This window comes from Theropithecus gelada, chromosome 10 (genome assembly GCF_003255815.1).
Source record: "Theropithecus gelada isolate Dixy chromosome 10, Tgel_1.0, whole genome shotgun sequence".
Classification (NCBI taxonomy): Eukaryota; Metazoa; Chordata; class Mammalia; order Primates; family Cercopithecidae; genus Theropithecus; species Theropithecus gelada.
In genome coordinates this window covers 53684744-53708053 of record NC_037678.1, presented here as the reverse complement: position 1 = coordinate 53708053, position 23310 = coordinate 53684744, and the positions used below count along the sequence as shown (strand labels likewise).

At 45.0% G+C, this 23310-nt stretch overlaps 1 protein-coding gene across 1 annotated transcript in view; it reads left to right on the top strand.

The window, feature by feature from the left end:
• Window positions 1–2264: 2264 nt before the first annotated feature.
• The window catches only part of ARFGEF2 (ADP ribosylation factor guanine nucleotide exchange factor 2), a 114393-nt gene continuing 93347 nt past the window's right edge, over window positions 2265–23310 (top strand). Inside the window, exons 1-3 of the mRNA XM_025399489.1 lie at window positions 2265–2562; window positions 19423–19453; window positions 20088–20211. Coding sequence (XP_025255274.1) covers window positions 2442–2562; window positions 19423–19453; window positions 20088–20211 — 276 coding nt within the window. The 5' untranslated portion in view covers window positions 2265–2441. The remainder of the gene's footprint in view (window positions 2563–19422; window positions 19454–20087; window positions 20212–23310) is intronic.

The window sequence follows — 23310 nt, the reverse complement described above, 5'->3', positions numbered from 1 at the left end:
ATATGTTGTCCAGGCTGGTCTCGAACTTCTGGGCTCAAGTAGTCCTCCCACCTCAGCCTCCCAGTGTTGGAATTACAGGCATGAGCCACTGATCTGCCCGGGGCTGCTTCTGAGTGTCATGCAGCATTCCCAGGCAGCAAAGGAAGAAGTGAGCCAGGGCTGTTGATGCTCTGGAACTTGAGCAGCCTCTTTTGTGTCACATTCTATTGGTCAAGACCAGTCACAAGGCTAGTCCAGGTTTAGGCTGGTGGAGAAACAAACTCTACCTCTTGCTGGGAGTGACTGCGAAATCGCATTACAAGCAGTGGAACTTACAGAATTTAAGGCCATGAAACATTCAACGTGACTGTGGACCAGGCCCTGGGGATACAGCCTGCCCTTCTGCAACCGTGCTTTAGTGAGACAAGCAATAGTCAACACGTACAAAAGCTCAGAAAGTGCTGTGGAAAACATCAGCTAGGGAGAGAGGGGGCTACTTGAGACAGGTCAGGGAAAGCTTCCCACAGACATCTGAGCTGAGACCTGAGCACTGGAGCATGCCTGCCTGGGATGTCTCTGCCTCTGAAGTTTCCAAGAAAGACAATTGTCTTTGCATAAGCCCATGGCTGCCCTTGGGGGAGGCAGGCGAAGGGGTCTAGGGGATACCACTAACGGTTGCTGTGATAGCATCATTGTTGTGGGATGGAGTGGAAGCATCATTGTTGTGGGATGGAGTGGAAGCTGCCTTGGGGCCAGAGTATCCGTCCTCCAACGTCCTCCAACGCCCATTTGCAGGCTGTCTGACACTGGCCACCTGGGTTTCTTCCCCTGACTCCCAAAGCCCAGGTCCAGTTCACTGCATTGTGAGGGTTCACAGGTTTATAATACAATAAACTCCAGAGGGAAGTCAGTGCTTCCTGGTGGCACCATGCACAGCCGCGACATTCAATAAACAGAAGTTCACTGAACTGCAGGGTCACTGCTGCTGTGACAGGTGGGTCATATGGATGTGTGTATCTTGCTAGGGGCTGTGGTGAAACCCTGCTTGTGGAGAATAGACATAAACACACCTTCTCTCTCTCCCTCTCTGTCTTCCTTTCACCTCCCCTCTCCCTCCACCCCTTCCATTTCCTCTTCTCCCAGCATGTTCTTTCCATTCTTCCTCACCTCCTTCCCCTTCACCTCCTTCCTACACCATTCCTTTTTCCATCTCTTTCCTCTTTCCCTAACTTCTGTTCCTCTCATCTTTTTCCTTCTTTTCTGCTCTTCCTCTGACAGCTCCCCTTCCTACCTCCTCTCCCTTCACCCTTTCTACTACTTTCACCTCCTCTCATTTCCACCTCTTTCTTTTTCACTTCCCCTCTCCCTCCGGTCTTTCTCCTCACTTTTTCTTTTACCTTTGTGCCTCCCTCTCACCTCTTCCCACATCACCTCATCTCCTCCATAACTACCTCACCTCCTTTTTGTTCTTTTTTCTTTTTTTTTTTTTGAGACAGGGTCCCCTTCTGTGGCCCAGGCTGGAGTGCAGTGGTACCATCACAGATCACTGCGGCCTCAACCTCCGAGGCTCAAGTGATCCTCCCACCTCAGCCTCCCGAGTAGCTGGGACCACAAGCAGTGCCACCAGTCCCGGCTGTTTTACTTTTTATTTTGTAGGGAAAGGGTCTCCCTATGTTGCCCAGGCTGGTCTCGAACACCTGGGCTCAAGCGATGCTCCCGCCTTGGCCTCCGGAAGCGCTGGGATTAGAGGCCTGAGCCGCCGCGCCGGGCCTCCTCCACTCCCCCGCCGCCGCCTTCTCATCTCCTTTCTCCTTCCTCCTTCCTCCTAACGCCTCTTACTCCCGATCACCTCTCATTCATTCACCAGCTTCCAGTCCTCGCTCCCTCACCTCTTTTCTTTCCTACTCGCCTTCTCCTCTTACCCCTTCTCCTTGTCACCGTCCTCTTTTTTGCCAGTCCTCTCGTTCCCCTTCCTTTCCTCCTCCTCATCTCCTCTCTTACCGCGTCATCTCCATTCTCGTGCTCCCCTTCACCTCCTGTTACCCTGCGCTTCTCTCCTCTCATCTCCATCACCACCTCTCCTCCCTTTCACCTTTCTTTAGCCCCCACGTCCCCTATACCCTTCGCCCATGCCCGCTCCCCTTCCCACCTTCTCTTCTTCCCTCCACCCTCGCTTTCTGTTTCTCGCCCACCTGACTCCGCTCCGCCCCCAGCCGTAGGCTCCGCCCCGCTGGGGGTCACGGGGCCGACGGACGCTAGGCGGCCGTAGCGGCCTCGCCAGTCACGTGGTCACGTGACGCGCTCCAACATGGCGGCGCCGTGGGGCCGAGGTGTCGCTTCCTGACGGGGCGGCGGGGACTGACGCGGCCGGTGCCGCCCGGGACGCCGGGCCCGCAGCCTAGCTCGCCATCTCTCTCACGCCGCCCGCCCGCGGGGCTGTCAGCCCCCGCCGGGCCGGGGCCATGCAGGAGAGCCAGACCAAGAGCATGTTCGTGTCCCGGGCCCTGGAGAAGATCCTAGCCGACAAGGAGGTGAAGCGGCCCCAGCACTCCCAGCTGCGCAGGGCCTGCCAGGTGGCGCTCGGTGGGTGAGCCCCTCCCGCCCGGCCCCGCGCTGGCCTCAGCACGCCGGCCGTTGCCCTAGCCTACTCGGCCTTGGCCCGGCCTCCTGGCCTCAGCTTTCCCCCCGATCCCGAATTCCACCCTCCTGGCCTCCTCCTCATTATATCCCTAGGGGAAGTGTTGCCCGGGCAGCTCGGGACTGGCCCAAGGTCACCTAGCAAGTTGGTGACAACCAGAGCTTGTTCCTCAGGGTTCCAACTCAGGACTTTTGCCACGATTCCTTGTCGCCCTGTTTCCTGGTTCCTCCCCTCACCACCTCCAAGTCCTAGAAGCAGTAGCCCTTGCCCCAAGTTTTTTCGTTACCTGAGCTCTGCTAATTGGGGTTTCCCTAGGTGAACAGAGCATGTAGGAAGAGCCGTCCAATTGGTTTAGGGAAACCCCTGATTCTTGTTTTAGAAGTGCCCGTTGGAGAATGTTTTCCTTTCGTTTGGGGATCTCCCATAGCTCTTTCCCTCAAGAAAGGATTGTAGAGGGTGTTCTGGATCTCCCAGTCATTGTAGTGAGCAAGACATCTGCCTATTCCTAGCAGTCCACTAAAATACAAGGCCTTTAGAGCAAAGATACTTGTCTGACTTATTCATTGCTGTATCCCCGGCGCACAGTAGGTGCTTAATAAATATTTGCTAATTGAATGGACCCTCGGATTATGGAAAGAGAATTCTAACTCATAAAGGCTTGGTAATTGATACCAAAATCACTATCCTATTTTTCAGTTTTAATCGTTTAACAAATATTTATCGAGTGCCCACTGCATACCAGGTACTGAGAATTCATTGGGGAACAAGACGGACATGGTCCTTACCCCTATGGAGCTTATACTCGAAAAGAGGAGACAAAATAATTAAATAAAACAATAGATGAGGTATTTTGGAATACTAATAAATACTATTGTGAAAATAAAAGAGCAAGATGTGATAAAGAGGGCTTGAGGACTGCTTTCCATAGGGTGGTCAGGAAAGTAATCTTTTCCGAGAGGGTGACATTTGAGCTGAGTACTGAAAGGCAAGAACTATCCACCATGTGGAGTTTCAGAAGAGAGTTCTTGGTGGGAGAATCCATACATTTGACCAGAGCTGTCTTCAACTAATTCACTGCCCCAACGGCTTTGGTTTGGAATCTGTAAAGACCTGTTTTTCCTAACAAATTGAGCAAATGGAAAGTTTGATTTTTAGTCACAGAGTTTGAGATTGTTATCACCTTTCTCCCTTCAATTGCTACAAAGTATAGAGTAGTGTTCTTTTGGCATTTAGAAATAGGCTGGTGAACTTTGCACTTCCCTGGGGAGAAGGTCCCTTGCTTTCATCAGATTCTCAGAGGGGCCTGAAATTCCCTCAGGGGCCAACTATTGATGCAGAGGTGGCAGTCTAGATAATCTGGAAACAGTTGCTAGTCCATGAAATTCAGGATCAGTGGAAGGAATTTACTGAGATTTAGATTTTTAAAGCTTTTCTATTACAATAACCAAGGCTAACTGTTGGGTATTGTTTTATCAGCAATGTGGGATAAGCACTGCAAAGCAGTTTGTTAGTTAGGCAAGAGCCTGGTATTTATAACTCCACGTTGAAATCTGCCTGGACTCTATCCTCTCAGTATTGTTGTGGAGGTTTCAAAATAGTTATTTGGCAGAATAGTTTTTATTTTCTCTTCAGAAAACTTCTTAACATAAAGTTTTTACCAAAGTGTGCATCACATTATTGGAACCTACTTATAAAAATGTCACCTGGATCATAAAGGGCCGTTAACGCTGAGAATTTAGTAGATATTTTCAGATCGTATCTTTGTTCAGAAGTTCAAATTTTGCTGATGCAAGTTGTGGAATGCATGTTTTCAGTTTTTAGGAGTGAATTGTAAGAAATGGCCTAGATAGGGAGTAATTTGACTACAGGTTATATGAATCACAAATTGGGGTTGTGCTGACGGCATAATAGGAACTATCATAAGGGAACCGATGCATAATGTTAAGTGACCATCTTTTTAAAGAGAGTAATTGTGTGTCATTGCTGTTAAATAGAAATGACTGCTTTTACTTAGAGTAGAACACATAGCATAATGCCTGGTGCTATTTCACTCTGCCTCTCAAGGCCCAGTCTTGTGTCCAGTAGTCCCACTGAAGAAGAGAAATTTGGGGCCGGGTGCGGTGGCTCATGCCTGTAATCCCAGCACTTTGGGAGGCCGAGGCGGACAGATCACAAGGTCAGGAGGTCGAAACCATCCTGGCTAACACGGTGAAACCCCGTCTCTACTAAAAATACAAAAAAAATTAGCTGGGCGTGGTGGCGGGCACCTGTAGTCGCAGCTCCTTGGGAGGCTGAGGCAGGAGAATGGCGTGAACCCAGGAGGCGGAGCTTGCAGTGAGCCAAGATTGCGCCACTGCACTCCAGCCTGGGCGACAAAGCGAGACTCTGTCTCAAAAAAAAAAAAGAAAGAGAAATTTGGAAAAATAGCTGAAACAAGCCAGTGTATAAGGAGCAGCTATGTGGTATTTTAGAGATTACCATATGTAGATTGTTGTTAATTGTGATAAGAGGAACTGTAAATGACGGCTCAAAGTTGAAATGCTTGGATGATAAAGAGCATTTACAGGAAACAGCTTCTGTGATATGATTCCGCCAACTGTAGCATACTGGGGGAGGGGATCAGGGCTGCAGGGGCTGTATAGTGTAGATGTTAGCTAGGAGTGTATTCTTTGGGACTCTAGACTTCTGTGTTTAAACCTCCTGCCTTCCACTTGCTACCTTTGTGATCTTGGACAAGTTATTTAATCTTATACCTTCCTCATAGGATTATTGTAAAGATTAAGTTAATTGACATGTACAGAAAACTTGGCATGTAGTAGGTGCTCAGTAAATGCTTGCTGCTATTACTATTTGTTTTTTATTACTATTTTAAGCTGTGACAAACCACAGAAGCTGTAAGTACTCTGGTTTGATGTTCTTTACCTTGGTTCCTCATTCAGGAATGACTTATTGCTCTATTTGGTTTGTAGATGCAATAAATAAGAATGTAATTACATGATTGAAAGGCTGTGTTGGGGTATTAACTTACTAAACTCAATGAAGACAGGGGTTGTTCCTTGTAAAAATTGTGATAATCGTGATGGAACAGATTTGGAGTAATCTCAATGATTCATCTGCACTATATACCAAAAGCATAGATAGGGACTGTCCAATTAGGGGATAGTGTCCTTCCAACCTTTATCTGGAGAAATCAAGAGAGCCTGTGAGAGTGTTCATCGCCCCAGGGACACTGTTGCTCTTTACCTTGTTAATGAAACTTTGATATATATTAATAATCTTCAACCTTTAAGCCCTCTGTTGGAGAATATAATTACATTCTTAAACCTCCCTTTTATAATTGTCTTATTTAAGACTCATCTTCTCCCATGATGTCTCTTTAAGTTATATTTCTGCTCTTAAACTATATGAAGTTTGGAGGCTTAATACGATAATCTGTTTTAAAATTCGATATGGAAAAATGTATCTATGACTGGGCACTGTGGCTCATGCCTGTAATTCCAGCACTTTAGGAGGCCAAGGTGGGCAGATTGCTTGAGCCCAGGAGTTTGAGACCAGCCTGTGCAACATGGCAAAACCCCATCTTAAAAAAATACAAAAGTTACCTGGGTGTGGTAGTGCATGCCTGTAGTCCCAGCTACTTGGGAGGCTGAGGTGGGAGGATGACTTGAGCCTAGGAGGTGGAGGTTGCAGTAAGCTGAGATCATGCCATTGCACTCCAGCCAAGGCAACAGAGTAAGACCCTCACACAAAAGTGCTAAGTAATGGCTAAGTGCTCTATAATTACTAGTTGTCATTATTTTCCGCCATTATCAAGAACATGTAAAAAGAATAGTAAACATATATATTTTCATATGAAATTGAGTGACTTTTAAAGATCACATGTCGTATTATATCTGTGTGATATCTACTATGTACTAAGCATTTCTGAGTTCCAGAGACAGTAACATGGGCTTTTCATGCAATTTAGTTCTCATATTATCATCATTCCCACTGAGCCCCAGAGAAGTTAAGTTGGCCAGGGTAACTCAGTAAGTGATGGAACCAGGGTGTAAACACAGGCAATCCGGCTCCATAGTCCAAGATCTTAACTGTTAACTACCATGTTTTCTTGCTTCTCCTTATGAAAGTTCTTATGTATAAAATACTCATGGAATCTTTAAAACAATCAGTATACCGCAGTGGAGTTTCAGGAAAGAGACCGTATGTTCTATAGCTGAATTTTGAGATATATTTGAAAGCTTTGAGTCAAAAAGATAACAGCTCTTTTCTTCAGGTTTTTACTGCATATATGCTCGGTTTACTTTAATTAGGGGCTAATGGAAAGAAGGAAATGAGAGTAAAGAGCTGATTTCACATAAGCTTCATTTGAGTTATTCAGTTTTTCTTTTCTTTCTTTCTTTTTTTTTTTTTTTGAGACAGGATCTTGCTCTCTGGCCCAGGCTGGGGTGCAGTGGTGGGGTGCGATCTCAACTCACTGCAACCTCTCCATCCCTGGCTCAGGTGATCCTCCCATTTCAGCCTCCCAAGTAGCTAGGACTACAGGGACACACCACCCACCCGGCTAATTTTTCTATTTTTAGTCGAGATGGGGTTTCTCTGTTGCCCAGGCTGGAGTTAATCAGTTTTTCTAATTGATGATCTCTCTTCATCAGCAGTAAACTCCCTCTTATTAATTCTGGAGTTGTGACCTGTTATTAATTCTGGATTGTGATTCATTTCTTTGGGTACAGCAGGCAATGGGAGACCAAGGCTAAGGAAGAGAGCAGCTTGCCCGTATCCACACAGCTGGTGGGGAAACGTAGCTGCAGCACATGATGTAGCTTCACATAGATCATAACATCCATTCTTAGATTTGCTCCTCCGTTTAATATATGGGATTTAGGATGCAGATGGGTCATTGGTGACCTTAACTTGAGCTGTTTTGGTGCTGTGATGGAGGTGAAAACCAGACTGGCATGGGTCGAGGCCTGGGAGGTGAGGAAACAGATGGTGAGCATAGACAGCTCTCCCAGAGTTTGGTTGTGTTGTAAAGAGGAGGAAGGAGTGGCTCCTGGGCGTTGTTTGTTTATTTAAAGGTAGAAAAGACTTTAACTTTAAATATTGTTAAGGGATCCAGTTAAGGAAGTATATTCCTAAATCTTAGTTGTATATGGATGTGTATAAAACATACAAATGGGCATTTATCATATGGACATCTGTGTATTCAGAAAAACCATTCTCATCATGAGGATTACTGTGAAATTTGAAAAATAAAAAAAATCTCTAAATTGACATAACATGGCCAGGCACGGTGGCTCACACCTGTAATCCCAGCACTTTGGGAGGTCGAGGCGGGCGGATCACATGAGGCCAGGAGTTCAAGACCAGCCTGACCAAAATGGCAAAACCCCATCTCTACTAAAAATACAAAAATTAGCTGGGCGTTGTGGCGCGCACCTGTAATCCCAGCTACTCGGGAGGTTGAGGCAGGAAAATCACTTGAACCCGGGAGGTGGAGGTTGCAGTGAGCCGAGATGGCACCACTGCACTCCAGCCTGGGCAACAGAGCAAGACTCCGTCTCAAAAAAAAAAAAAATAAAAAAATAAATAAATTGACATAATAAGACTTTAAATTGAAATGAAGAAAAAAGCCTTTAATTTTAGCAAATTCTAGTGTTTTGATTACACATTTTGTTTACAAGTGCTGTGTATCATAAAAATTTTGCGAAATAACAGTACACAGGACCCTGGAAGATTACTTTTTGTTGGAAACCACTGTGGATTCTTCAGGAAGAGGTTATCTGTCTAGAAGCGGCATCAAAAAACGGGATTGTTGTTGATTATTTAAAAGCATTTATATGTAGGATTGGCAGAGAGTTGATTGAGAGTTTGAAACTTTGATTTGCTTATTGATAGTCCAGTGATCCCTCTTTGGGCAGCAGTTTTCCAGGGTGGTAAAGATAATAATACTTTCGTCACAGAATTATTGCAAAGGTTAAATGAACTGTTCAGTAAGTAACTGGCACAGTACCTGGCACCTAATAGATGACCTGCTGAAATTCAGAGGCATTGGTGTTGCAATCTTTTCAAATTTAATTTAATTTAATTTTTTTGAGACAGAGTTTTGCTCTGTCACCCAGGCTGGAGTGCAGTGGCGAGATCTTGGCTCACTGCAAGCTCCGCCTCCCGAGTTCACACCATTCTCCTGCCTCAGCCTCCTGAGTAACTGGGACCACAGGTGCCCGCCACAACACCCGGCTGATTTTTTGTATTTTTAGTAGAGACGGGGTTTCACTGTGTTAGCCAGGATGGTTTCCATCTCCTGACCTTGTGATCCGCCCGCCTCAGCCTCCCAAAGTGCTGGGATTACAGGCGTGAGCCACTGCGCCCAGCCAGTGTTGCAATCTTTAAAGGAGAAGGAATTGAATGCTTGCCTTTCTCTGCTTCCCCTATTAGTTGGTTTATAGACCTTTTTGCAAGTCTCCAGCATGAGAGAAGCAGTGGTTGGATAGAATGAATTTAGAGCTCTATCCTGTACTTGTAAATCTCAGGGGAGAGTCTGCAAGCAGTGCTAGGGAAAACAGTAAGACCATTCTTCATGAAAAAGAGTGAACTTGTGAAAATGTGTACTTAATCAGCAAGAACATGGAGTGTCCTATATAAATAGCTCAGAGCTGTGTTTAGCTCTCGCCAGTTTCACCAGGCTTAGGGGGCCTGCCAGGAAAATACTTGACTTTCTTTCGAGCAAGGTTATCCTAGAAAAAATAGTTTTGCATTTGCTGATTCATTTCTGAAACCTTCCAGTGGGAAGCTCATTTCTGTTTAGTGTCTTGGGTATAAATAAGCCTTCTGGCTTGATATTTTATTAGTTTTATACCTTTGTGAGAACAGCCTTGTTGTGCTAGGACACAAAATTCTTAAGTTTTCCTTCCGTCCTAGGGAGTGGTCAGTGTATATTTGTTGTTCTGAATATAGTCCTTTTGCCTGTTGACTAAACCAGGCCCAACATTTATTCTGAAGATATTTATTTGGATATCACCCCTGATGTCATAATGTAGAGGGATCAAAACAAACAAGGACCCTGTTCTGAAGGAGTTCGCAGTTGAATGGGGGAGATGGGCGTTATTCAGAGGATACGCCCTCTAGGTCATAATAACAACCCAAGAAGTACTGAAGGAGAGATACCTGGTTCTGCAAGGGCAGTTAACAGAGGGGTGAGGGAAGACTTCCCTGAGGAAGTCTCACTCATCAGTCATTGAGAATTAAGTAGTTGGGGGTGGGAGGCATTTCAGCAGAGGGAACAGCCTGAGTGAAGGCTCTATGGCAGAGAGGAACACAGCTGTTGGGGACACTGAAAGAGGCCAGTGTGTGGTTGGAACATTACTTGAGCAGAGAGTGGAGATGGAGCGAGAGATGTAGGCCAAGACCCCAACATGCGAGGCCTGGAGGTCATGGCTAGGAGTTTGATTTTTTAGGTCAGTAGCAGTGAGGTGACACGGAGGAGTTTTATTTTTATAATTAATTAATTAATTAATTAATTTTTTGAGATGGAGTCTCGCTTTGTCGCCCAAGCTGGAGTGCAGTGGTGCGATCTTGGCTCACTGCAAGCTCTGCCTTCCGGGTTCACACCATTCTCGTGCCTCAGCCTCCTGAGTAGCTGGGACTATAGGCGCCTGCCACCACGCCCAGCTAATTTTTTATATTTTTAGTAGAGATAGGGTGTCACCATGTTAACCAGGATGGTCTCCATCTCCTGACCTCGTGATTCGCCCGCCTCGGCCTCCCAAAGTGCTGGGATTACAGGCATGAGCCACCGTGCCCGGCTGACACTGAAGAGTTTTAAACCAGAAAGCAGGTGTTAGGATGACCAGGTGTGTTATTTTGGAACGATCATTTGGACCACTGTGTTCAGAACATCTTAGGGGAAGACCAGAGGGATTGCCAAGGAACCAATGAAGAGACCATCTTAGTCAATTTTGTGCTGCTGTAATAGAATGCTACTCACTGGGCGATTTATAAAGAACAGAAGTTTATTTGGCTCACAGTCCAAGAGCATGGCACTAGCATCTAGCTAGGGTCATCCTATGGCGGAAGGCGAGAGAGGAAATGGGGCTTGAACTCATCCTTTTATCAGAAGCCCACTCGTGCAGTAACATATTAGTCCACTCATGAGGGCAGAGCCCTTGTAACCTAATCACTTCTTAAAGGCTCCACTCTTATACCATCACAGTGGCAATTAATTTGCAGCAGAGTTTTAGTGGGGATATTCAAACCATTGCAGGCAGTTACCATTGTTTAGCTGAGAGATATTTGTGGCCTGGACTAGTGGTGACAATAGAAGTAGAGCAAAGAAAATGAATTTCCAACCTGGTTAGAAGATGAAGCCAACAAAACCTTGTGATGGAGCGAGTAAGAGCATGGGAAAGAGGATTGATAAGCTTGACTCCCCGATTGCTGACTCACCCAGCTAGGTGGATGCTGCCTCTTTTTAAGATGGGAATGAACGGATACATAGTATGTCAAGGGTGATAAATACTATGAAAAAAGACTAGAAAGATCCATCAGAGTAAAGTGAGAGAAAAAGCAGGTAAGGAGATACAGGGCGACAAGGGGGTGGCAGTATTAGGTGGTGAGGAAGTCTCGTGAAGAGGACATCGGAGCAGGGATCTGAAGGAAGTGAGGTGGTGAGCCATGGAGATGTCTAGGGGGAGGGAGGGCATTCCCAGGAGCAGGAATAGCTCCTGCAAAGGCCCTGGGACAGAAATGTGCTTGGTGTGTTCGAGCAAGTAGGCCAGGGCCAGGGTGGTAGAAGGCGAGAGCAGAGGTATAGCAGGGGCCAGATCACGTAGACGTTTGGAGGCCAAGATTTAGAGTTTTAATTTTACGTGGAGTGGGATGGAAAGCTACTGGAGCATTTTGAGCAAAGGAGTGATGTGATCTGAATTACATTTTGAGGGCATCCCTCTGGCTGCTGTTAAGAAAAGCTGTAGGGTGGAAGGGAGGATAATTGCTGAAGCATTGAGACCAGTTACAAGACCATTTTGATGGCCCAGGTGGGAGATAACGGTTGCTTGGTCTAGGGTGATGGTGGTGGCCTAGTGTGGTAAGAAGGGATCATCACTGTTCAATCAGGTTCTAGATATTATGGATAGTGTGAAGTTCCTGAGAAGGCAGATAAGGATGGGATATGACAGAGGTGGAGGGGTTGGACACCCACTCCCTTATAGCAGGAGAGAGCAGAGAGCAGGCCAGAAGTAGGTCAGATTGTAGGTTTGCTAACAGCAAGCTGAGGGAGTCTCCTTGTGCCCACTTCTAATTTCTGAGTGAAGTAGGAGGCCACTCCATTGGATGTGAGTAAAGAGGATGGCAGCGGAACAGTGATGATTGGGAGGGGAGAGATGGGCCGTTGAGGGTGGAGAAATGTGCAGTAGCCATCGTGGAGAGTGAGAGGTGACCAAATTACTGGGTGGCCTTTCAGGTTTCATTCGTGATGGGTAACTGGGGCTCTGTAGGGCTGCCAACCTGCCCTGTTGTCAGAGGTCTGCTTAGGCGGAGACAGGTGAAAAGGGAACACTAGTACAATCTAAGTTTGGGATTTTGCCACAAGTTAAGACTAAAGGTCAGAGAGCGTCCAGGCTGTTGATTGCATGTCATCTGATAATAGCCCTGCTAATGGGATCTACCCTGGAAAATGAGGAAAAAGGAAAGCCAAGAGGTTGGCCATCTCAAGATTTGACAGGCCAGAGATAGGTTCTACTGGGAGCAGTTGAGAGGGTCAGCTGGAAGGAGAGAAGAGGAAGGAGCTGAAAGTGCCCCAGTAATGTATGGGGACAAGAGTCATTGTGACCAGCCTCACGAGACTGGCTTGGAGTGGAGGAGGACGTGGCAGGTGACTGGGAGCTGAAGGAATTGAGGGGCAGCATTGGTTTCTGTAGGGGGAAGCCTGCGACAGACAGATGTCTGAGGAGGGTTGAAGGGTTACTGTGGGATCTGGGGGCACTGGCCACTGATGGGATTGTTGGGCAGTGCTGGATTTGAGGATGGTGATGGTCATTGTTGGACTTGCCTTGGGAGTGGAAGAGAGAATGCAGGCCGGTGTCAGAGGTGCTGATGAATGGAGGTGTGTGACCCGAGCGGTAACATCCAGAAAGGATTTCCCACAAAGACAGCGTGGCTTTTCAGCTGCAGCTGCCCCACCCTGCTCCAGTCTCCCTCATTTCCAGCCTGGAAATTGTTGCTAATTGCCCCATTGGCAGTTGGGAAAGCAACACCTGTTAAGATGTGGAGCAATAAAGTGGAGCAGGTTTGCTGTGCCCTATACGCCTCTTCCTGCACCATCCTCCTCCTTCTGTCATCGTTGAGTGGCTCAGGAGTGCTGGCCCTCCAACAGACTGCCTGGGCATGGATCCTGACTTCAGAGTAGCACTTCTGGCTGTGATGTGGGCAGGTGGCTTAACCTCCCTGTGCTCAGATTCCTCACCTGTAAAACGGTTGTGGATGATTAGAGTGTTCCTGCCTCCCTGGGTTGTGGTGAGGATTGAATGAGCACCTGCCACTAGGAGGCAATCAGTGAGTCAGCTATCATCATCATCATCATTAGGGTTCCACTCATTTTCCTTTTCCCTTGGCTTTACTTGATCCCATGGATGGCACTAGAGATTTTGCTTTAATATTGACTTCTTTTAAAATAAGAGCAAGAGAACTGACATTTATTGACCACCTGCCGTGTGCCAGCCGCCACCTTAGTCACCGCCAAGACTTCTCTCATGGCGATGTCAAGAGAATTATCTGCACTCTCGGTGCCTAGTTATGGTTTCTGGGGCATGTGGGGCTGGGTTTTTTTTAATCACTCCCATTTTTTAGAGTAGGAAATCAAGATTCAGGGAAGTTGGCTGGGTGCGGCGGCTCATGCCTATAATCTCAGCACTTTGGAAAGCCAAGGCGGGTGGGTCACCTGGGGTCAGGAGTTCAAGACCTGCCTGGCCAACATGGCAAAAACTTGTCTCTACTAAAAATATAAAAACTAACCGGGCATGGTGGCGCTTGCCTGTAGTCCCAACTGTTTGGGAGGCTGAGGCACGAGAATTGCTTGAACCCAGGAGGTGGAGGTTGCAGTGAGCCAAGATGGTGCCACTGCACTCCAGCCTGGGCGACAGAGTGAGACTTCATTTAAAAAAAAAAAAGATTCAGGGAAGTTTAATAACCCACCTGGCATCATTCAGCTAATAGATGTCCATGCCAGGACTTGAACCCAGCTCTGTCTCACACCTGTATCTTTTCTTTCTGCCACATCAGGCTGTGCCATGCTATCTGTGAGGCACCTGCCACACACACTTTTTCCCTGTTCCTTTTTCTCCCTCCTTTTTTTTTTTTTAAATTATTTATTACACTTTTAAGTTCTAGGATACGTGTACAGAACATGGAGGTTTGTTACATAGGTATACATGTGCCATGGTGGTTTGCTGCACCCATCAACCCATCATCTAGGTTTTCAGCCCAGCATGCATTTGGTATTTGTCCTAATGTTCTCCCTCCCCTTGCCTCCCACCCCTCAACAGGCCCCAGTGTGTGATGTTCCCCTCCCTGTTTCCATGTGATCTCATTGTTCAGCTTTCACTTATGAGTGAGAACATGTGGTGTTTGGTTTTCTGTTCCTATGTTAGTTTGCTGAGAATGATGGCTTCCAGCTTCATCCATGTTTCTGCAAAGGACATGAACTCATTTTTTTATGGTTGCATAGTATTCCATGGTGTATATGTGCCACATTTTCTTTATCCAGTCTATCATTAATGGGCATTCGGGTTGGTTCCAAGTCTTTGCTATTGTGAATAGTGCTGCAGTAAACATACATGTGCATGTGTCTTTATAGTAGAATGATTTATAATCCTTTGGGTATATACCCAGTAATGGGACGGCTGGGTCAAATGGTATTCCTGGTTCTAGATCCTTGAGGAATCACCACACTGTCTTCCACAATGGTTGAACTAATTTACACGCCCACTAACAGTGTAAAAGCGTTTCTATTTCTCCACATCCTCTCCAGCATCTGTTGTTTCCTGACTTGTTAATGATCTCCATTCTAACTGGCCTGAGATGGTATCTCATTGTGGTTTTGATTTGCATTTCTCTCTCTCTTTTTTTTTTTTTTTTTTTGAGACGGAGTTTCCCTCTTGTTGCTCAGGCTGGAGTGCATTGGCACAATCTCAGTTCACTGCACCCTCCGCCTCCAGGGTTCAAGTGATTCTCCTGCCTCAGCCTCCTGAGTAGCTGGGACTACAGGCATGCACCACCATGCCCGGCTAATTTTTTTGTATTTTTACTAGAGACGGGGGTTTCTCCATGTTGGCCAGGCTGGTTTCGAACTCCCGACCTCAGGTGATCTGCCTGCCTCGGCCTCCCAAAGTGCTGGGATTGGAGGCATGAGTCACCACATCGGGCCTTGATTTGCATTTCTCTAATGACCAGAGATGATGAGCTTTTTTCCATATGTTTTTTGGCCACATAAATGTCTTCTTTTGAGAAGTGTCTCGTTCATATCCTTTGCCCACTTTTTGATGGGATTGTTCCTCTTTTAATGGAAAAAAAAAAAGATTGCATTATCCAAATATATCAAGAACCCAACTTTTAGGTTGGGCTATATGAGACTACTGCTATTTGAGCATTTCCAGCCTGGGTGAGAGGATAAGACTCTGTCTCCAAAACAAAAACAAAAACAAAAGGTGCCGGTGTGCTTCAGACTGTGCCTTCTCTCCACCTGCACAGTCTCTGTCCTGCTCCAAGCCTCCATTGCTGCTAGCCTGGATTATTAGCAGTAACCTCCTGACTGGTTTCCCTGCTTCTGTCCTGGCTACCTTCCTCTTTATCCTCACAGCAGTCAGAGTGATCTGTCCGAGGAAAAGTTGAGTCAGGCCACCCTCTCCCAGCCCCTCCATGGGCTTCCTCCCATCCCTTACAAAGATGCTGTTATCATCTGGGCCCCTACTGGGCCTAGTGGAGAAGACTTTTCAAGAGTGTCTTTCTTTCTTTCTTTCGCTCTCTCTCTCTTTTTTTTTTTTTTTTAAGATGGAATCTAAGTCTTTTTACCATGTTGCTCAGGTTGGTCTGAGCTCCTGAGCTTAAACTGATCTGTCCGCCTCAGTCTCCTAAAGTGCTGGGATTACAGGCATGAGCCACGGGGACTGGCCTCAAGATTTTTTTTTCTTCAACAAAGAGTAGTTTAGAAAGCGCAACAATTCCTAATTCTTGTGGGAGTACTTAAGGGTAAATTTAGAAAACTAAAGAAAATCTGTGAACATAGGATTTGCAACTGAAGTTTCTTAGGTTTCTGCAGTTACTCTTCCAGGTAGCAACTCTTTCCTGGTCACAGGAGAGGGCTGCTCTCTTTGGTCCCTGTGCCCTGCACTGCTGCTGCTGCCAGTCCTGTCAACCCTTGCTCATTCCCATTCCAAAACCGGGTTTTACTTTTGCTGTGGTCATGCCAGGCTGGAAAAGGGGTTTGGGAGATTTCAGAAGGCTTGTAAACTAGCTTTCCCAGCTGGACGGGTTCACAGAGTAGTAAAACACCAGTGTTTTGAACCATGGTTGTAGCATTCATGGTTGGTATCAGTGCTAGGAAAACCACACATTTAAACTCTTCTGCGTTTATAGTTTACAGAGTAATTCGATATGCTTATTTGAGAGTCAAGGTATCCAGGAGAACACAGACTCTGGAGCCTGATTTTCTGGGTTTAAGTCCAATCTCCAGTACTTAATAACTTGTAACCTCTGTGGATCTTGATTTTCATCTATACAATTTATAATGGAGTTTGGCCTTGAACTTCAGTCCTCTGGCTCTTTAGTTCTTTGTTCTTTGGCTGGACAACATTTTGCTTATAGAAAACTTGATGCTTTGTCCTCATAGCACTGGTCACAGTCCTTAAAAGCCACTTTTATCCCCTGCAGGTACTTTTCTGCAGCCACTGAAGCACTCTCTCCTCGGCTCTTCTCCATCCCTTAAAGCAGAATTGGCAAACTGGTAACTTCAGAGCTAGGCAGCTTGCAAACCAGTCTTATTTAAGCCATAATATTTTTTAAATGTATTTTTTATTGATACATATAGCTGTACATATTTTTTAAGTGCATTGATAATTAGATGCTTTCTTATAGTCAAATCGGGGTAACTGGGATATTCATCACTTTAAATATTCATTTTTTCTTTACATTAGGAATATTTGAATTATTCTTTCCTAGCTATTTAGAAATGTACAGTTGGTTAATGTTAACTGTAGTCATCATACTGATCTATCGAACACCAGATCTTATTTTTTCTATTTAATATAATTTTAAAACAATTGAAGGTGTTTGAATTGCAATCAGAGCTTTCACTTAAAATCTGGATTTCGACCTCTGGAAAAATCAGAACAATTAGCACCTGTGGGCTCAGGGACTCTAAAGATTCCAGTCAGCTGGAACTGAGGAGCTGCCGCACCCCTTCCTGTACTGGGTGGAGAGAGGGTCCTGTCTTTCTTTGATCTTACACCCACCGTGTTTTTTCTTGACATTTCCCGCCTGGCCTCCATGGGCCTTTGTAGTTGGTGTAACTTTTGTGTTTGGTTTGTTTTATGCTTTTTTTTTTTTTTTTTTGAGACACAGTCTCGCTGTGTCGCCCAGGCTGGAGTGCAGTGGCACCATCTCGGCTCACTGCAATTACTGCTTCCCAGGTTCAAGGGATTCTCCTGCCTCAGCCTTCTGAGTAGCTGGGATTACAGGTGTGTGGCACCACGCCCGGCTAATTTTTGTATTTTTAGTAGAGATGGGGTTTCACCATGTTGGTCAGGATGGTCTCAAACTTCTGACCTCGTGATCTGCCCGCCTCGGCCTCCCAAAATGCTGGGATTACAGATGTGAGCCACTGCGCCTGGCCTATAGTGGCATTTCAAAACAGATTGTTTTAGAGCTCACAGGCCAGCACCAACTCTAGCAAAGACCTCATTGCTTCAGATAGGTTTAGGACTTAAACTTGACTCTAACAAGGTAACAGTGATTGGAAGGAAAACTTACATTTGAGTCTGGGCAGGAGCACCCAGCTTGCATGTCACAGAGTGACATATCTTGTCACCCAAGCAGAGCCTTAGCATTATAGATACGGGTTTCTAAAAGCTGATAGCGTGGCTGCCAGCCTCACGGGCTGGATCTCCCACAACTTCATGGGCCTCTGCTAGTGGAAGCTGGATCATTTCCTTTGTGAATTCTTTTCCCTGAGGGGCAAGATCCATGCCACACAGCTCTCTGACCCTGTATGTCACAACCCTTATGGTCCATGAGCAAAATGGTTGCTATTAGTTATTTAGGTGTTTCTCTTCTGTTTTCTTATGTGTGTAATAAGATATACAAAGTCAGGCTTGAAGGTTAGAAATTGCTACTTCCAGTGAGTCAGTTTACTTGGTTTTCATGTCTTCAAGTTGAGTCTAGAATGGAGTTATCTAAGAAAAGGAAATTTGCAACCTTCAGTACTATGTCCTGGGGTTGCTAGGATAACTAGTGCCATATCCACACTACTGGCTCTCTAGAGATTGTGTAAAGGAGGGTGGCCTTTTGGAGATGATCTGAATACATGGTATTGAGAACAAACCTTCCCATGTCTGATTTGATAGTACGTGGGTTTGTGGGTCTAACATGTAGAAATACATTCAACTGAGTGGATGTGGGGGGAATTCTGTGTATTTAGACAGTGTTTTGTTGTTTTAATGGCACAAAACCTTGTTTTCCTGGAAATAAGACTATCTCTGAGATTGTGATTTCTGAAAAATGACGCTATTCCTGTAACCCTGCCAGTGTAGTTGTAACCTCTGTGGTTAAGATTTTAAAATTAATTTTAATTCAAAAAAATTACATGTGCCTTACTTAGCACAATGTGAATGTACTTAATGCCATTCAACTGTAAACTTAAAAGATGGTTAAGATGGTAAATTGTAGGTTATGTATATTTTATTATAATTGTTTTTAGAAGTGCTGATTAAGAAGAAGTATATATGCTTATCATAGAAAATGTCATAGTAGTAGGTCCCACTACTTAGACAACTTTCAGTATTTTATGTGTTTCAATACTTTGTTGTATCGGTTTCCGGTGTTCTGTGCATATTTGCACACAGTTGAGAGGTTGTGATATTACCATGGTATTGTGTCAGCTAACTGTCATGAACATGCATTCTGCAGAACAGGAAACAGGTAAGAACATGGGCTGTAGAGCCAGAAAGCCTCGGTTCAAATTCTGGCTCCCTAGTTCTTGATGTGCAACAGTAGCCAAGTTACCTAACCCTACTGTGCCTTGGTTTCCTCATCAGAATCATTGCTTCTCATCAAGAGCAATTTTGCTCATGAGACACTTGGCAATGTCTAGAGACGTTTTTGGTTTTCAAGATGGCAGAGGGATCAGGTGTGCTTCTGGTATCCAGTGAGTGGAGGGCCCGGATGCTCCTAAACATCCTAGAGTGCACAGGGCAGCCTCATAACAAAGAATTCTTCGTCCCCAAATGTCAGTGGTGCCAAGGCTGAGAAACCCTGCTCTAAATGAGATGGATATTGTAATAGTATGGACCTCATGGGATCGTTGTAAGGGCTAAGTGAGCTAAAACACATACTCACAGTAATGCCTAGCCAGTCACTCCATGTAAGTGTTAGCTATTATTATTGCTGTTACAATTATGTCTTTCACTTCATATCAGCATTTTTGTATTTAAACATCTCATTAACATTCTTTTCAGTGGTCTCCAGATATATTTTAGTAAAGTTTTCCTTTACATAAATGTTACATGTTCCTAATGTGTTTTTTCTTCCTTCCTTACCAGATGAAATTAAAGCAGAAATAGAAAAGCAGAGGTAAGCTATAGCACTACCTCCTTGCTGAGATATGGCATGAAGGGAGTAGGTAGCAACTCGGGGAGCCCCTTTCTCTGCTTGTTTTCTCATATTTCTAATCCTCAGGGGTGGCACACACTCTGCAAGCATGGTGCTAGGCACACAGCACAACTCTGTATATATTTTAACTGATCCTTGGTTCACAGGCTACTGCCTCAGTATTTGTATACTTGGAGGGAAGGATCAAGATTGAGGTAATGCTGTTGTATCTTTTCTTGACAGAAGAGGCAAAGCCCTTGTCTCTTGTATGGCATGCTTCCTTAGGCATGAGGACAGCTTGCTCCATGAGTGGCTCCTCCTGATCTTCATAGTAAGGAAGCTGGTTAGTCACATTTCAGAAGTATAGCTCTGGTGTGGCTGCCACCAGGATTCAGTCCAGGATGTTGTTAATTCAGCATGCCAATCAGAGAACTTGCTCTCTGCATGTGGCACTTTAGTGGTGTTTTTCCTAATATATGTGTTCAACTTTTAATGTCTAGCCCCAGGATATTGTTTGCAGGCACTTTTAATTAAATGGTTGCAGGTGGAATGGGAAGTTAGAGTAAGGTGTAGAAAATTCATTTCTCCTCCCGACCCTCTCTTGCTTTTCTCCTAGGCTTGGCACTGCTGCACCACCAAAGGCAAACTTCATTGAAGCTGACAAGTATTTTCTTCCATTCGAGCTAGCTTGCCAGTCCAAGTCCCCACGGGTAGTCAGCACATCCCTCGACTGCTTGCAGGTACCGTGTTTCAACTTTGTGTTGTCAAGGGGGTTCTCTCCAAGCCACAGTTGGTCCTTACACAGAACTATGCTGGGGACCACCCTGGCACTCAGTGCTCTCAGAGGCGATACAGAAAGGAGCAGTTTGATGTATTCTTTTTGGAGATCTCGTGAGGGAGGGAAAAGAGAAAGGTGTGAGCTCTTCAGCTAAAACCAGAATTGTTTCCCCTAGAAATATCTTATTTGTTCATGCCTTGTGTATGTTTTTCTAAATGAAACTTTTAGCATTAATTGAAATATTTGATACACATGGGCACAAAAGGCATTTTTATACAGCCTCTGTCTTATTTTTTCCATTTTGTAGAGATGCAGTCTTGCTATGTTGCCCAGGCTGGTCTTAAACTTCTGGCCTCAAGCAATCCTACTGCCTTGGCTTCCCAAAGTGCTGGGATTACAGGCATGAGCCACCGCACCTGGCTCAACCTCTTTTGTTTTCTTCTCTTTTCTTTTCCTCCCTTTCCCTTTCCCTTTCCCTTTCCCTTTCCTTCCTTTTCCTTTCTTTTTGAGTTTTGCTCTTGTTGCCCAGGCTGGAGTGCAGTGGCGTGATCTCAGCTCACTGCAATGTCCACCTCCCGGGTTCAAGGGATTCTCCTGCCTCAGCCTCCCGAGTAGCTGGGATTACGTGCACCCACCACCATGCCTGGCTAATGTTTTGTATTTTTATTACAGATGGGGTTTCACCATTTTGGTCAAGTTGGTCTCAAAAGACTCTTTCTTAATGGCATTAAAATTCATATCAAATAGAAAAATAGAGACAGTCGAATCTATTGTTTTTGGTAGTTATGTGCTATAAAGTCACTTCCCATACTGAATTAGCAAACATTGAATCTTTGTCTCTAGAGGAACTACAGGGTTAGGTTCCTGCAAGCCTTTAGTCTTCATGTGGTTCTTTTTAAAGAGACTATCTAATATCTATTGTCGATGCATTAACATTGAGCTCAGGGGCCACAGTGCTATAATGCATGCCTGAACAAAGCTTATCTAACACACATAATTTCTCCATGAGGCACATCACTACCTTCTTGCTTTTAGGAACACTGGAAAGCATATCAGCACACACTTGGGGTCCATTGTAAATAGCAGAATCACCAACAAGAAGCACCAAAATGCAAAAAACACAGCACTAAATACACCACTTAAAAGGTACTTGTTTGCAGTAGGAGAATGAAACAAGGAGGCATAGTGTTGCCTTGTTTGACCTCAGCTGGGAACATGAACATCAAGTGATTTCAAATTTTTTACTGCTCTGCGCATGTCTACAAATGACCAAAAAAGCCCCAGAAGTATTGATTTGGGCTTAGAAATAGATTTTAGTGAGTAGGTGCATTTGCAAGTATTGCTGCAAATAATGAGAACTGACTGTATTTAGAGCCACAGGTAACTTTGTTGCAAATTACCTTTTACTGAAGAAGAAGCAAGGGTAGAGAAGTTAAGGTGACTTGTCCAGTAATATACAGGTAATACGAGAAACAGGACTATAACTTGGGTTTCTTAATTCCTGGCCCATCATTCTTGTACTTTTGCTCAAGACCTATTCCTTAGGTTTCTGATTACCCCAAGGAACATTTATTCTCTTTATTGTTTATTTCGAGTCAGGGTCTCACTCTGTTGCCCAGGCTGTAGTGCAGTGCCTTGATCATAGCTCACTAGAGCCTCTAACTCCCGGGCTCAAACAATCCTCCTGCCTCAGCCTCCCAAGTAGTTGGGATTATAGACATGAACCACCACACCTGGCTCAAAGAACATTTATTCTTGACCTCAGTGGGCAGTCCACATCAATGAATAAAGTTTAGTAAATTTTAAAAATATGTTGAAGTGATCCACAGTTTGCCAGCACTTTCTAGAACAGAAATGGTGACCAGATTCTGTATTCTGATTGCTGTGTAGAAGAGGTGTCTGAAGGCTCATCCAGCTTTCTTGAGAAAGAGTGCTGTGATTGATTGATTTTATCTACCAAGGCACAGGACTGCAAAATGGCAGTGGGCATGCCACGTTTTTGGCATCTCTGGTCTAATATTTACTCTATTAATCTCTCTTCTTTGTTATGTGTACTTGAGAATTGATGAGAATTTCTTCACAGAAGCAACTCTTCCAAATGCAAAACCATTTTGTTATTCGATGTAATTCTGTACAGATTGTCCTATGTGAGACATACAGTGAGCCAAGAATTGTTAAATGGCAGGCTTCAGTCCTACTTCTATCCTAAAATTATTTTTTGCTGTGAATGTGTTCTGAGGAAATTTGGCAGAAGTTGAATTTTAGTTCTCTCCCCATGTTAAGGTTTTCTTTTGAAGGGAGTGCTGATAATTAATGTAATTGACATTCTAAGAACAGTGGCTGACATGCTCTTAGCCTGTGGGCCCTGCATGCTTCATCCACTGTACTGTGTATAGACCCCTTGACAGCCCTCTGAGGTACTTAACTCTTGTCCTCATTTTAGAATCAAAGAAACCAAGGCTTAGGGAATGAAGTGACCAGCCTAGTCCAAGGTAGGCTGGAGTGCAGTGGCGCGACCGTAGCTCACTGCAACGTCAAGCGATTCTCCCACTTCAGCCTCTCAAGTAGCTGGGACCATAGGCATGCACAACCACACCCAGATAATTTTCTTTTTATGTTTTTTGTAGAGACAGGGTTTCACCAAGTTGCCTAGGTTGGTCTCGGAACTCCTGAGCTCAAGTGATCCTCCCGCCTAGGCCTCCCAAAGTTTGGGGATTACAGACGTGAGCCACTGTGTCCAGTGGGTTTCTAGGACTTCTTGACTCTGTGTCTGTGTTCTTAACCAGGGGTCATCAGCTTTGGGCCATGAGCCAAATTTGGCCTACTGTCTGCTTCTGCAAATAAAGTTTTATTGGAACACAACTGTCTTAGTCTGCTTGGGTTGGTGTAACAGAATATCATAGACTGGATTTCTTCAACAACAGACATTTATTTGTTACAGTTTTAAAAGCTGGGCAGTATAAGATCAAGGTACTGGCTGATTTGGTTCCAGGTGAGGGTACCCTCTTTCTGGCTGCAGACAGCTGTGTTCTCTTGTGTCATGGAGACAGAGCTAGGTCTC